General features: G+C 45.7%; 1 protein-coding gene across 1 annotated transcript in view; it reads right to left on the bottom strand.

Moving 5' to 3' along the window:
• LOC112075697 (BAH and coiled-coil domain-containing protein 1) overlaps positions 1-15,938 on the bottom strand; it is a 43,793-nt gene that overhangs the window by 26,211 nt on the left and 1,644 nt on the right. The window contains exons 2-5 of the mRNA XM_070441028.1: positions 12,746-12,912; positions 9,462-9,751; positions 3,185-3,420; positions 2,926-3,105 (exon numbers count right to left, since the gene is read on the bottom strand). Coding sequence (XP_070297129.1) covers positions 2,926-3,105; positions 3,185-3,420; positions 9,462-9,751; positions 12,746-12,912 — 873 coding nt within the window. The remainder of the gene's footprint in view (positions 1-2,925; positions 3,106-3,184; positions 3,421-9,461; positions 9,752-12,745; positions 12,913-15,938) is intronic.

Raw genomic sequence — 15,938 nt, 5'->3', positions numbered from 1 at the left:
CAGCACAGAGAGGCAGTGAAGACACCACACAAACTATCACATAGCACAGAGAGGCAGTGAAGACACCACACAAACTATCACACAGCACAGAGAGGCAGTGAAGACACCACACAAACTATCACACAGCACAGAGAGGCAGTGAAGACACCACACAAACTATCACACACCAGAGAGGCAGTTAAGACACCACCACAAAACTATCACACAGCACAGAGAGGCAGTGAAGACACCACACAAACTATCACAGCACAGAGAGGCAGTGAAGACACCACACAAACTATCACACAGCACAGAGAGGCAGTGAAGACACCACACAAACTATCACACAGCACAGAGAGGCAGTGAAGACACCACACAACCATCACACAGCACAGAGAGGCAGTGAAGACACCACACAAACTATCACACAGCACAGAGAGGCAGTGAAGACACCACACAAACTATCACACAGCACAGAGAGCAGTGAAGACACCACACAACCTATCACACAGCACAGAGAGGCAGTGAAGAACACCACACAAACTATCACACAGCACAGAGAGGCAGTGAAGACACCACACAACTATCACACAGCACAGAGAGGCAGTGAAGACACCACACAAAACTATCACACAGCACAGAGAGGCAGTGAAGACACCCACACAAACTATCACACAGCACAGAGAGGCAGTGAAGACACCACAACAAACTATCACATAGCACAGAGAGCAGTGAAGACACACAAACTATCACACAGCACAGAGAGTGTCACGTTCCTTGACCTGTTTTCTGTTAGTTTTGTATGTGTTAGTTGGTCAAGGACGTGAGTTTGGGTGGGCAGCTATGTTTTTGTTTCTATGTTGGTTTAAATGGGTACCTGATATGGTTCTCAATTAGAGGCAGGTGGTTTTCATCTCCTCTGATTGAGAATCATATTAAGGTAGGTGGTGTCACATTGTTTGTTTTGTGGGTGGTTGTGCTCCTGTGTCAGTGTCTGTGAGTGTTACGCCACACGGACTGTTTCGGTTTTGTTTGTTCGTTCGGGTTTTGTGTAGTCTGTTTTTCCTGTTCGTGCGTTCTTCGTGTTACATGTAAGTTCTTACGTTTCAGGTTCAGTCTACGTCGTTTGTTGTTTTGTTTCTATTCAAAGTGTTCGTCGTGTTTTCAGTTTTGTTAATAAATATCATGTCTTATCACGACGCTGCGTTTTGGTTCAATCCCTGCTCCTCCTCTTCGGATGAAGAGGAAGAGAACACCGTTACAGAACCACCCACCAAATCAGAACCAAGCAGCGTATGTTCGAGCAGTGGAATACCACAGGACTACTGGACTTGGGAGGACGAGCTGGATGGAAAAGGACCTTGGCTCAACCAGGAGAATATCGCCGCCCCAAGGCTGACTGGAGGCAGCGAAAGCAGAGAGGCGGCGATATGAGGAGGCAGCAAGGAAGCAAGGCTGGAAGCCGGAGAATAAGCCCAAAACCGCAGATATGAAGGTACGCGGCTAGCAAGGAAGCCCGAGAAGAAACCCCAAAAATGTCTTGGGGGGGCTAAGAGGTAGTGGGCCAAGAGCAGGTAGGAGACCTGCGCCCACTTCCCAGGCTAACCGTGGAGAGCGGGAGTACGGGCAGACACCGTTTACGCAGTAGAGCGCACAGTGTCTCCTGTACGTGTGCATTAGCCCGGTGCGCGGTTATTCCACTCCCCGCCCTGGTAGGGCTAGATTGAGCATTGAGCCAAGTGCCATGAAGCCGCTCTACATATCTGGCCACCAGTGCGTCTCCTTGGGCCGGCTTACATGGCACCAGCCTTACGCATGGGTGTCCCCGGTTCGCCTACATAGCCCGGTGCGGGTTATTCCACCTCCCCGCACTGGTCGGGCGACGGGGAGTATTTCAACCAGGTAAGGTTGGGGCAGGCTCGGTGCTCAAGGGAGCCAGTACGCCTGCACGGTCCGGTATTTCCGGCGCCACCTTCCCGCCCCAGCCCAGTACCACCAGTGCCTACACCACGCACCAAGCTTCCAATGCGTTTTCCAGAGCCCTGTTCCTCCTCCACGCACTCTCCAGGCAGTGAAGACACCACACAAACTATCACACAGCACAGAGAGGCAGTGAAGACACCACACAAACTATCACAGCACAGAGAGGCAGTGAAGACACAACACAAACTATCACACAGCACAGAGAGGCAGTGAAGACACCACACAAACTATCACACAGCACAGAGAGGCAGTGAAAACAAACAGTGTATATATATATTAATTAATATATATCACTGCCTCTCTGTATATATATGTATATACTGTAGAACACACTACTATGGTCAGTTGGCTACCCAGAAATCTATGGCCTTTTCAATAACTGCGGTCAAGGAAACCCAATGGTCCTGTCTTTCTCATGGACAGACAAACATCAGTACACACACACAGACACAAATGCATGCACACACACTCAATCACACACGCATGCAAGCACACACACGCACACACTCATACACACTCACATATCAGATCTTTATTGGCAGCTGTGTGTGGCTGACTAAAGGGGTCGTGTCGGGTGTCGAGACGTTGCTGACACACTTGACATTTACACAACGTTCTCGTCAACACTCTCCCACACACACGTACACACACACACAGGATGTACACAATAGGGCCACATCAATTTGACATTATTGGGGAAGGGGGGACATTGCGTCTCTACTGGTTGGGTTGAGGGGGTGAAGGAGGGGCGACAGGGGTGTGACATTCTAAAAGAGGCGATATTGGGGTTCACGTTACAGTGTGGTTTTGGGGGCAGCATGCCAGTGGGCAGCCATTAACGGTTTTAATGGTGTGACAGACGAGCCGGGAAGTGAGAGGAGGCCACCGTGATGGAAGACATCTCACTCTCTAACAAACACACACACACACAGCCGGGAGACATCTCACTGAGACGTAACTTACCCTGGCCTGAGCACTCGCTGTTGCTCTTCCCCTCGTTCATTTCCTGCTTCACAGAGGCCACACCTCCTCTGCGGAGGACTCTGGTCGAAGGTCCGCCCAGTTTGACCCTTGGTCGACCTCTCCTTCTCCTCACCCCCTGATTGGGCACCCAGTCTTGCTGGTTACTGGATGTATCGGCTGCTGGGTGAACATGGAGAGATGGGTGTGTTAGTGTCAGGAAGTGTATRTGGTACAAGGTTTACGTGTGTTTGTGTTTTACCTGTGTCACTCCCTCTGCAGTTTGCATGGGCTCCAGATCTAGGGTCCCGTCTGCGGCAGTGCATGCCCSCTGACGGTGTACCTCTCTGGGCCACAACCTTCTGCTTCAGCTGGGTCACCCTCCGTGCTAGTCGGGAGCTCAGGCTTGGACGACCTCTCCTCCTCGTGAGGAAGCCATGATTAGTCATCGTCTTCCTCCGCTTCTCTCCGCCCCCTTCTGATTCATAATTCTCCGCCCTGAAAAACACAAAGAAGAGAAAGTTGGATTTTTAGAAAAGATGGAGAGACAAATACACGAAGAAGAGAGAGGTTGGATTTTTAGAAACAAACAAACAAACAAAAAACAAAGGAGATCAAAGAAACGGTAACAGGTCATCTGGTCTTTGCCATCTATACCTCTCACAAGAGCTCTTTTACTTTCTCCCGTTTTCTCCTTCTCTCTGTCTAGCCTTTGATGAGTAGAGAGAGAGAGAGGGGGGTTCCTTTCCAGTGGGGACGCTGTGTTTGGAAGAGAAAGCCTTCTGTCGGTAAACTCTGAAATATCCAAGAGGAGTGTGAATATGAGACCCTGATGAATAACCACAAGAAAAATGGAAAATAGCTGGCAGCTACTGAAGAAAAACAGAGAGAGAAGGGTGGCAGGAAGGTGAGAGTTGGAGGGAGAAAGAGAGAGAGAGAGACAAGGCAGTCTCAGGGGGAGTCTGTCCGTTGACCTAAGCTCCAGGGCTGGATGAATGAACACCTCTATTGAACACCACCACTCCCTGCTCCAGGGCTGGATGAATGAACACCTCTATTGAACACCACCACTCCTGCTCCAGGGCTGGATGAATGAACACCTCTTTCGAACACCAACCACTCCCTGCTCGCGGGCTGGATGGATGAACACCTCATTGAACACCACCACTCCCTGCTCGCAGGGGCTGGATGAATGAACCCCTCTATTTGAACACCACCACTCCCTGCTCCGGACTGGATGAATGGAACACCTCTATTGAACAGCAACCACTCCCTGCTCCTAGGGCCGGATGAATTGAACACCTCTATTGGAACCACCACGTCACGACTCCCTGCTCCAGGACTGGATGAATGAAACACCTCTATTGACACCACCACTCCTGCTCCAGGGCCTGGATGGATGAACACCTCTATTGAACACAGTGCACTGCTCCACTCCGCTCTTTCTCTTTCTATTCCACCTCCTCTCCAGGTTCTCTCTCTACCACCTCTCTCTCTTTCCGCTCCCAGTCTCTGTCTCTCTGTCTCTCTTTTACTCTCATCAAATGCGGCACATAGACAAACACAAAACACACACACAAACACACACAACACACACACACACACACACCACACACCACACACACACACACACCAGGGCACACACAACACACACACACACACACACACACACACACAACACACACATCACACACACACACAAACACACACACACACACACCACACACACTCCTGCTATGAGCAGCTGGTGTCTGAGGCAGGTGAATCCTACCATTCCCTGCGAGCTCAGCATCGTTCCCTTCAAGGAAAAGAGAGGGAAGGAGGGGGAGGGAAGGAGATGGGAGGGAGGGAGAGGAAGGGAGGGAGGAATTAAATGACGGAGGGAGGGAGGGAAGGAAGAAAGAAGGGAGGCAGGATGGATGGATGCAGGGAGGGGAGGGATGGCAGTGGAGTGAGGGAAGAAAGGGAAGGAGAAAATGTAGATAGAGTTGGGAAGCAGGAGCAAAAGGGAATGGACTGGGAAGGCAGGAGAGGATTAAGACAGGGAATGAGGTGAGAAGGAAGGAGGAGCATGGAAAAAGAGGGGGAAGGATAGGAATGGTGTAAATGTGGAAACCTGAGAGAAATCCTCTGCGTTGAGTTTGTGTATCTCAGACAGTCAGACAAAAAGAAAGCAAGAGCGATTGAGCAAACTGGGAACGTTCCTGCTGATAAGCTCAAGGGCACACATTGCCGTGCTGAAGTGCGACAGAGAATAGCAACAGCCTTCCGCTGCTGAAGTCAGGATATACAGAGAAGCCAGCTTCTGCTGAAGTCAGGATCTACAGAGGAGGCCAGCTTCGCTGCTGGAAGGTCAGTGATGATACAGAGAAGAAGCAGCTTCCTGGCTGAAGTCCAGGCATCTACAGAGAAGCCAGCTTCCCTGCTGAAGTCAGGGATCTACAGAGGAAAGCCACGCTCCGTGCTGAAAGTCAGGATCTACAGAGGCAACCCAGCTTCTGAATCAGCCAGCCCTTCGGTGCTGAAGGTCAGGATCTAACAGAGAAGGCCAGCCTTCCTGCTGAAGTCAGGATCTGACAGATGAAGCACCTTCCTGCTGAATGTCAGGATCTAGCAGAGAAGCAGCTTCCCTGCTTGAGGTCAGGATCGTCAGCAGAAGCCAGCTTCCTGCTGAAGTCAGGATCTACAGAGAAGCCAGCTTCCTGAACCCCCCTAAACTCCTCCTAACAAACTGCCACATCACTAAAACCTTGGGTTGCAAAATTCCGGGAACCATCAATAAATTCCCTGGTTTTCCTGAAATCCCGGTTGGAGGATTCCTGGAATCCGTACGGAATAAGCAGGAAATCCAGGGAATTTATTGAAAGTTTCCGGAATTTTGCAACCCTACCCATCCCACACATCAACTCTCCATGGCCCAGCCCTAACCTGTCTGTCACCATCACCCCCTGACCTCTCCTTTCAACCTTTGACCCCCAGTCAGTCCCTAAGCCCCAGCGATAGCCCTCAGTCACATCCTCACTGGAAGGAGAGTATGTGAAGAGGGGACAAGGGCAGTTGGTTGATGTAGAATGATGTAAAATCAACAGAGAATGTAATTACTATAACAACAGCCTTCCCCTTTTTCCTCTCTCCAACACCGATGCCAACAAGTACTGCCACCAAGAGACCAGTTGCTAGAGAAACTCTCTCTCTCTCTCTCTCACACTCTGTCTCTCTCTCAAAGATTAAGGAATACACTAATGATACTACACGCATTAATTAATTAATAAAAAAATACACCCTGTCACATACCAGCCAGCTCCAGTAATTAAACAAATATGGGATGTGTGTGTTGTGTGTGTAGTCTGTGGGTTTGTGTGTGTGTTGTCATTTTTCATTAGTGTGTTGTAATCACTGTGGTAACCGTGATAAACGTTGTGCTTGTTTAATCAGTTTATCACGCTATCATAGGTGGAGCACAGCCAGAAAACACATTCATCAATATGATGACTTAACACTGGAATGTAACACTGTGTGTGTGTGCTGTCTCTTATACACATCTAGATGTGTATAATTTAACACTGTGTAGGGCATTAGGGGATTTGCTTTGTAATGGTGTGTGTGTGTGTTCTCTCCACTAGGTCTTTAAGGCTCGGTGTGTGTGTGTGTGTTTTGTAACGGTGTGTGTTTTGTAATGGTGTGTGTGTGTTTTGTAATGGTGTGTGTGTGTTTTTGGTGTGTGTGTGTGTGTGTGTGTGTGTGTGTGTGTGTGTGTGTGTGTGTGTGTGTGTGTGTGTGTGTGTGTGTGTGTGTGTGTGTGTGTGTGTAAGAAGAGGGGGTTGTAGAGTCATTCATCACTGTGATAAGTCTACATGGGGACTTTGTCCATATTAATATGTGCTGAGGGTGAGAGGGGGTCAGGACATGATCAATGGAGTGATAAATATGGTGTGCATGTGTGCGTGTGTAAGAGAGAGAGAGAGAGGCAGCAGTTCCTCTTATAAAGAAGCTCAACAGGGTTCATCTCAGGCAACAATATTTCTATGAGTCCTATATATAAGGAAAAACCAAGATGGCGTCGTACTGGATGGCTGTCGTTTTACAAGCTCTGACCCAAGACAGCTTTTCTGTGATTATTTTGTTCTTTATTTTGACTCTATTTCCTGTAATGTATCCTCTATTATTTCTTACAACCGACAAGAACTTTGAACATCAGATCGGCAGTTACTTACCCCAGTTCCGGCTTCTACTTCGACTCATCTATCCGAGCTAACCATCTCAGTCACCTGCTTCAATAGAAAATGCATCAGCGACGTTGTACCCAGGGTGAAGGTTCGCTGCWTCCCCAATCAAAAGCCCTGGATTAACACCAAATTGGTGCTAAACTAAAGGACAGGACTACCACACACAGAGCTATCGTGGACAACTCTGAGTCTACGGCCGAAGACAGGAATAAGTACAAGAAGTCCCGCTATGAYCTCCACAGAATCATCAAACGAGCAAAAGGACAATATAGGAATAAGGTGAAATCAAATGACACCGGCTCTGACACCCGCCCCATGTGGCAGGGGCTACAGTCTACTACGGATTACAAAGGAAGATCCAACCATGATCTGCCCAATGATGCCTCTCTACCAGACAAACTCAATGCATTTTATGCACGCTTTGACAACAACATTGATCCTGGCGTGAGGGCCGTCACACCTTTAGGGTCATTAATCAGGGCAACACCAGCAAGGCCACGGGCCCCGACGGTWTTCCAGGGTGCGTTCTCAGAGCATGCGCAGAACAGCTTGCAGGCATATTCACGGTAATTTTCAACCTCTCCTTGTCCCAGTCTGTAATCCCCACGTTTTAAAATGACCACAATCAAGGCTTCATGCCACAATGATTACTGCCCTGTAGCACTCACTTCTGTAATCATGAAGTGCTTTGAGAGGCTGGTTATGGCTCACATTAACTCCACCATCCCAGATACCTTAGACCCACTCTAATTTGCATACCACCCCAACAGATCCATAGATGACGCAATCTCAATTGCTCTCCACACTGCACTCACCCACCTAGACAAGATTAATAACTATGTGAGAATGCTGTTCATTAACTCGTCACCAAGCTTAGGACTCTGGGTCTGAACACCTCCCTCTGCAATTGGACCCTGGACTTCGTGACGGGCCAACCTGAGGTGGTGAGGGTAGGCAACATCACTTCCACCACACTGGCCCTTAACACAGGAGCCCCACAGGGGTGTATGCTTARTCCCCTCCTGTACTCCTTATTCAACCACGATTGTGTGGCCACGCACGACTCCAACACCATTATCAAGTTCCCTGACGACACGACAGTAGTAGGCCTGATCATCGGCAACGATGAATCAGCCGAGAGGGAGGAGGTCAGTGACCTGGCAGTGTGGTGCCGGAGTAACAACTTCACCATCAACGTCAGCAAGACCAAGGAGCTGATCGTGGACTACAGAAAACGTAGGASCGAGCACGTCCCCATCCACACCAACAGGGCGACAGTAGAGCATGTAAACAGCTTCATGTTCCTCTAATCACTAAAGACTTAAAGTGGTCCAAACACACACACAGTCATGAAGAAGGCACGACAGTGCCTCTTCCCTCTGAGGAGGTTGAACAAGTTTGGCGTGGGCCCTCAAATCCTTAAAAGGTTCTACAGCTGTACAATTGAGAGTGTATTGACTGGCTGCATCATTGCTTGGTATGGCAACAGCACCGCCCTCGATCGCATGGCGCTACAGAGGGTTGTGAGGACAGCCCAGTACATCACCGGGACCGAGCTCCCTGCCATCCAGGACCTCTATATCAGGTGGTGTGAAAAGAAGGCCGGAAAATCGTCCATGACCMCWACCACCCAAGCCATAGACTATATTCTCTGTTGCCGCACGGCAAGAGGTACCGGTGCATCAAGTCTGACACTAACAGGCTCTTGAACAGCTTCTGTCTACAAGCAATACAACTGATAAATAGCTAACAAAATAAAAATAAATAAAATATAATAAATAAAATAAAAACCGAGTTTACCTTGTATCTTTATTGACCTTTAATTTCAATATTTGCACTCTCTATGCACATTCACAAGGCCCTAAATACTCACACACACAGTGTCACTCCAACACACACACACACACACACACACTGTCAACACACACACTGTCACTCACTCCATCATCTKCTCACTCACACATAATATGCACAGACATTTATACTGACTCCACAGACCCACACACCCACTAACATACAAGCTGCTGCTACTCTGTTTATCATATATCCTGTTGCCTAATCGCCCTATATCTACTTCCATCACTCCAGTATCCCTGCAAATGTACATATGTTATTTGAACTGACTTTTCAAATATGTCCTGTATATAGTATGCTTAGTTACTTACTTTATGGTGTATTTCATATTTCTTATTCTTATTTCTCGTGTGTTTTTTTTCTAGTAATACATTGTTATTGATTATTGCATTGTTGGGTTTTGAGTTTGCAAGAAAGGGATTTCACTGTATTTGTGCATGTGACATTAAAACTTGAAACTTGTATAAGTGAATAAATGGATAGGAGAATCCCTGCGGAGACACTCRCCTGAGTCTCTTAGGGCCGTCTGAGGCGCTGGGACTGGAGATAGACTTGCGTTTCCTGGGGCGACCGGGCCCTCTGCGAGCAGGGCTGTGAGAGGTCTCTGCTTTCTGGCGGTCATGTTTTCTCTGCAGCTTTGTCAGTTCTCTCTGTTTCTCTTTGTAACGTCTCTGGATCTCCGCTAGCTGGACTCGTATTGCTAGCTCGGCTCCATCCACCGTCTCCATGACACCCTTCACCGGACACATCTGCAGACAGATAGACATGAAGTATATAGTAGATTGTAAATGGACAGTACTGAGTGATGGTATATAGTAAATGTAGCTTGTGTATCTGTGTGTATATACAGTACAGTTATATACTGTGTATCTATGTATATACTGTACAGTGTATACTGTATATCTGTGTATATATATATATATAGTACAGTTATATACTGTGTTTTAACATGTATGTACAGTACCGTTATATACTGTGTATCTGTGTAGCATAGTGGTTAGCGGCAGCGTAGCCTAGTGGTTAGAGCGTTGGACTAGTAACCGAAGGGTTGCAAGATCGAATTCCCGAGCTGACATTTGTTCTTAACTTCTTATGGCTGGGTGCAATATTGAGTAGCTTAGATGAATAAGSTGCCCAGAGTAAACTGCCTGCTACTCAGGCCCAGAAGCTAAGATATGCATATTATTAGTAGATTTGGATGGAAAACACTCTGAAGTTTCTAAAACTGTTTGATTGATGTCTGTGAGTATAACAGAACTCATATGGCAGGCAAAAACCTGAGAAAAAAATTTGTTTGTAGGTTTGCCTATCCAATATACAGTGTCTATGGGGTCATATTGCACTTCCTAAGGCTTCCACTAGATGTCAACAGTCTGTAGAACCTTGTTTCAGGCTTCTACTGTGAAGGATGAGGGTATGAGAGCTGTTTCAACCAGGTGTCTGGCAGAGTGCCATGAGCTCACTCAGGCGCGCCCCCGTGAGAGGTAGCTGCGTTCCTTTTAGTTTCTAAAGACAAAGGAATTCTCCGGTTGAAACATTATTGAAGATTTATGTTAAGCATCTCCAATCCAAAATAAATCTAGAATTGGCTTCCTATATCGCAACAAAGCATCCTTCACTCATGCTGCCAAACATGCCCTCGTAAAACTGACCATCCTACCGATCCTCGACTTCGGTGATGTCATCTATAAAATAGCCTCCAACACTCTACTCGACAAACTGGATGCAGTCTATCACAGTGCCATCCGTTTTGTCACCAAAGCCCCATACACTACCCACCATTGCGACCTGTACGCTCTCGTTGGTTGGCYCTCGCTTCATACTCGTCGCCAAACCCACTGGCTACAGGTTATCTACAAGTCTCTGCTAGGTAAAGCCCCGCCTTATCTCAGCTCACTGGTCACCATAACAGCACCCACTCGTAGCACGCGCTCCAGCAGGCATATCTCACTGGTCACCCCCACAGCCAATTCCTACTTTGGTCGTCTTTCCTTCAAGTTCTCTGCTGCCCATGACTGGAACGAACTGCAAAAATCTCTGAAGCTGGAAACACTTATCTCCCTCACTAGCTTTAAGCACCAGCTGTCAGAGCAGCTCACAGATTACTGCACCTGTACATAGCCCATCTATAATACTGCCCAAACAACTACCTCTTCCCCTACTGTATTTATTTATTTTGCTCCTTTGCACCCCATTATTTCTATTTCTACTTTGCACATTCTTCCACTGCAAATCTACCATTCTAGTGTTTTACTCGCTATATTGTATTTACCTCGCCACCATGTCCTTTTTTGCCTTTACCTCCCTTATCTCACCTCATTTGCTCACATTGTATATAGACTTATTTTTTCTACTGTAATTATTGACTGTATGTTTTGTTTATTCCATGTGTAACTCTGTGTTGTTGTATGTGTCGAATTGCTATGCTTATCTTGGCCAGTCACAGTTGCAAATGAGTACTTGTTCTCAACTAGCCTACCTGGTTAAATAAAGGTGAAATATATATTTTTTAAAAAGGTAAGTGTATATATATATGCTATTTCTGACTTCTGTTGACTCCACAACATGGCGGGTACCTGTATGGCTTGTTTTGTGTCTGAGCGCCGTACTCAGATTATTGCATGGTGTGCTTTTTCCGTAAAGTTTTTTTGAAATCTGACACAGCGGTTGCATTAAAGAGAAGTTTATCTAAAGTTCCATGTTAAACTTGTATATTTTATCAATGTTTATTATGAGTATTTCTGTAAATTGATGTGGCTCTCTGCAAAATCACTGGATGTTTTGCAGGCAAAACATTTACTGAACATAACGCGCCATTGTAAACTAAGATTTTGGATATAAATATGAACTTATCGAACAAAACATACATGTATTGTGTAACATAAAGTCCTATGAGTGTCATCTGATGAAGATCATCAAAGGTTAGTGATTCCATTTTTAATCTCCTATTTCTGCTTTTTGTGACTCCTCTCTTTGGCTGGAAAAATGGCTGTGTTTTTCCCTGACTAGGTACTGACCTWACAAAATCAGATGGTGTGCTTTCGTCGTAAAGCCTTTTTGAAGTCGGACACTGTGGTGGGATTAACAACAAGTTTATCTTTAAAATGGTGTAAAATACTTGTATGTTTGAGGAATTTTAATTATGAGATTTCTGTTCTTTGAATTTGACGCCCTGCACTTTCACTGGCTGTTGTCAAGTCGATCCCGTTAACGGGATCTCAGCCGATCTCAGCCGTAAGAAGTTAACTGACTTGCCTAGTTAAATAAATAAAATAAAAAATAAAAAATACAGTACAGTACCGTTATATACTGTGTATTTATACACTACCGTTATATACTGTGTATCTGTGTGTATATATACAGTACAGTTATATACTGTGTATCTGTGTATATATATATATATATATAGTACAGTTATATACTGTATATATATACAGTACCGTTATATACTGTGTATATATAGTACAATTATTTACTGTGTATCTGTGTATATACAGTTATATACTGTGTATCTGTGTATATACAGCACAGTTATATACTGTGTAGCTGTGTATATACAGTACAGTTATATACTGTGTTTCTGTGTATATACAGTACAGTTATATTCTGTACATGTGCATTATATGTTTGAGTAAACAAGTGTGTATACCTACAGGACTGTCTGTGTGTGCAGATTTGAGTGTGTGTGTTCAGTTCTGTATGTGTATGGAAAGTTCTATGTGTGTTTAAGCATACACACATACCGGCTCGTGGCGAGGCGTCCAGCTGCATTTCCGCCGCAGGTTGAAGGTCCTCCTGACGGGACAGTGCTTCCCCTCCCCCCTCCCTGGAGCTCCTCCCCCAAGCTCCAGACTGCGAGCCGCAGCCAGGGTCGCCAGGCTACTAAGGTCAAAGGTCAAAACGTCCTCTCCTGAGGAGAGAGAGAAGATAATGACATTATTTTTTACTATTGCCGCCCCCTAAACAAGTGATTGGCAAACAAGGTGAATGTTAGCTAAGTTATAGCATTCACACACACACACACACACACACACACACACACACACACACACACACACACACCTTCCTTCTTCCTTCCCTTCCTTCCTCCTTCCTTCCTTCCTTCCTTCCTTCCTATCCTTGCTTCCTTCCTTCTCCTCTTCTTCTTCTTCTCTCGCTTCTTCCTTCCTTCCTTCTTCTCCTTCCTTTCTCTTCCTTCCTTCTTCCTGTCTCTCTCTCTGCGTCTTATCTCTCGTGTCTCTCTCTCTCTCTCGTGAGGTAATTGTAAGTATTATTAATTAATCTTCTTTATCCCACTCTTTCTCTCACTTTCCATCCACTCAGCACGCGGTTCTCTCCATCCCTTACTTTCAGTTTCCTTCTCCCAGCCTTCCTCTCTTTTAATATATGATGTGGCCCTCCTGTTCTATGGTTTGAGCTTACACACAGCTTTGTAATATTGTAAGTGAATGGCGGCGTTCAGCTCCAGTGGTCCAGCTGTGAGTGGTCAGTAGTAAAAGCCAGACACTGCTCCTTATTGCCAAGCACCGCTCTTCTCTCTTGTTCTCTATCACATCTCTCTCTTCTCTTCTGCTCTGTCGACTGGTCTAAATGTCTCTTGCTCACTCGCCTTCTCCTTCTTTCTCTTGCTATGCCCTCTCCCCCCCCCCCTCTCTCCCCTCTCTTTCTCTTTCTCTTTTTCAATGTAAAGACTTTATTGCATATGTTTACTAAAGCAAGTGAAATAGATAATAAACAAAAGTGAAATAAACAATAAAAAAATGTACAGTACACATTACACTCACAAAATTCCAAAATAATAAAGACATTTCCAATGTCATATTATGTGCAAATAGTTAAAGTACAAAAGGAAAATAAATAAACATAAATATGGGTTGTATTTACAATTCTCCTCTCTCTCTCTCTCTCTCTCTCTCCTCTTCTCTCTCTTCTCTCTCTCGCTCTCTCTCTCTCTCTCTCTCGCTCTCTCTCTCTCTCTCCCTTCTTCCCCCTCCCTCTCTTACTCCTTAGTAGACTGAGTCAGTACCCTTCTTTCCCCTCTTCTCTTCCTCCCTGGAGGGTAAATTGGTTGTGTCCATGTCGGTAATGAGGAGATGTAGGACAATTAATTCATACTTAGCCTCTTTGCTTCTACTCCTCCTTCTCCTCTACCTTGTCCTCTCTTCCCTCCCTTTCTCCTCTGCCTCATCTTTTTTTCCTCCTTTCCCCCCCCTTCTCCTCTACCTTGTCCTCTCTTCTCCTCCTCTTTCTCCTCTACCTTGTCCTCCCTTCTCCTCCTCCTTCTCCTCTACCTTGTCCTCCTTCTCCCTCCTTCTCCTCTACCTCGTCCCCTTTCTCTTCCTCTCCTCCTCTCTGCCTCATCTTCCCTTCTCCTCCTCCTCTACCTTGTCCTCCCTTCTCCCTCCTTTCTCTTCTGCCTTATCTTCCCTTCTCCACCTATTTCTCCTCTGCCTCGTTCTCCCTTCTCCGCCTCCCTCCCTCCCTTGTCTCTATCATCCTCTCTCTCCTCTACTTTTCTCTTGTGCGCAGCAATTTGACTGTCTCTGCAGCTCGGCGAAATGAACCGGTGTGTGTGTGTGTGTGTGGCTGGCTGGTCCTTCATGAATATTCTAGTTGATCTGCACCGTGACAATGACAGAGTTAATGACAGGATAGATGGAGAGACAGCACTCCTTTAGCACTCTCCCTCCTCTTTTCTCTCCCGTCTGTCCACCTCTTTCCCTCTCACTCAGCCGATGTGTGTGTGTGTGTGGTGTGTGTGTGTGTGTGTGTGTGTGTGTGTGTGTGTGTGTGTGTGTTGTGTGTGGTGTGTGTGTTGTGTGTTGTGTGGTGTGTTGTTGTTGTGTGTGTGTGATAAGCTATAACTTAGCTAACATTCACCTTGTTTGCCAATCACTTGTTTAGGGGCGCGAATAGTAAAAAATAATGTCATTATCTTCTCTCTTCCTCAGGAGAGGACGTTTTGACTTTGACCTTAGTAGCCTGGCGACCCTGGCTGCGGCTCGCAGATCTGGAGCTTGGGGACGAGCTCCAGGGAGGGGGAGGAAGCACTGTCCCGTCAGGAGGACCTTCAACCTGCGGCGGAAATGCAGCTGGACGCCTCGCCACGAGCCGGTATGTGTGTATGCTAAACACACATAGAACTTTCCATAACACATACAGAACTGAACACACACACTCAAATCTCACACACAGACAGTTCCTTTAGGTATACACACTTGTTTACTCAACCATATAATGCACATGACAGAATATACTGTACTGTATATACACAAAACACCGTATATAACTTACTGTATATACACAGCTACACAGATATAACTGTGCTGTATATACACAATACACGTTATAACTGTATATACACAGATACACAGTAAATAATTGTACTATATATACACAGTATATACGGTACTGTATATATATACAGTAATAACGACTATATATATATATAATATACACAGATACACAGTATATAACTGTACATGATATATATACACACAGGTATCACAGTATATAACGGTAGGTATAAATACACGTGTATATAACGGTAACTGTACTGTATTTTTTATTTTTATATTTATTATTTAATACTAGGCAATCAGTTAACTTCTTACGCTGAGAATTTCGCGATCATAACCAGTGCTAACGTTAGGATCGACTTGACACACCAGTGAAAGTGCAGGGCGGTCAAATTCAAAGACAGAAATCCCATCAATATATCCATCCTGAAAAATTCCTACATAAGATCATCCAATATTTAGTATCACATTCCATATTTAAATCGATATAACACATGTGAGATTCTATGTTAAGGTTCCTCACCACAGTGTTGGACACACCATTCATCAAATACAAGGACTCTTACGAACGAATACAGCACACCATGTATGCTATATTCTATCTACTAGATCATCCTAAGGTGGGTCAGAAGTAACC

Source organism: Salvelinus sp. IW2-2015, unplaced genomic scaffold (assembly GCF_002910315.2).
Source record: "Salvelinus sp. IW2-2015 unplaced genomic scaffold, ASM291031v2 Un_scaffold3342, whole genome shotgun sequence".
NCBI classification, from domain to species: Eukaryota; Metazoa; Chordata; class Actinopteri; order Salmoniformes; family Salmonidae; genus Salvelinus; species Salvelinus sp. IW2-2015.
This window is presented reverse-complemented; position numbering and strand designations above follow the sequence as displayed.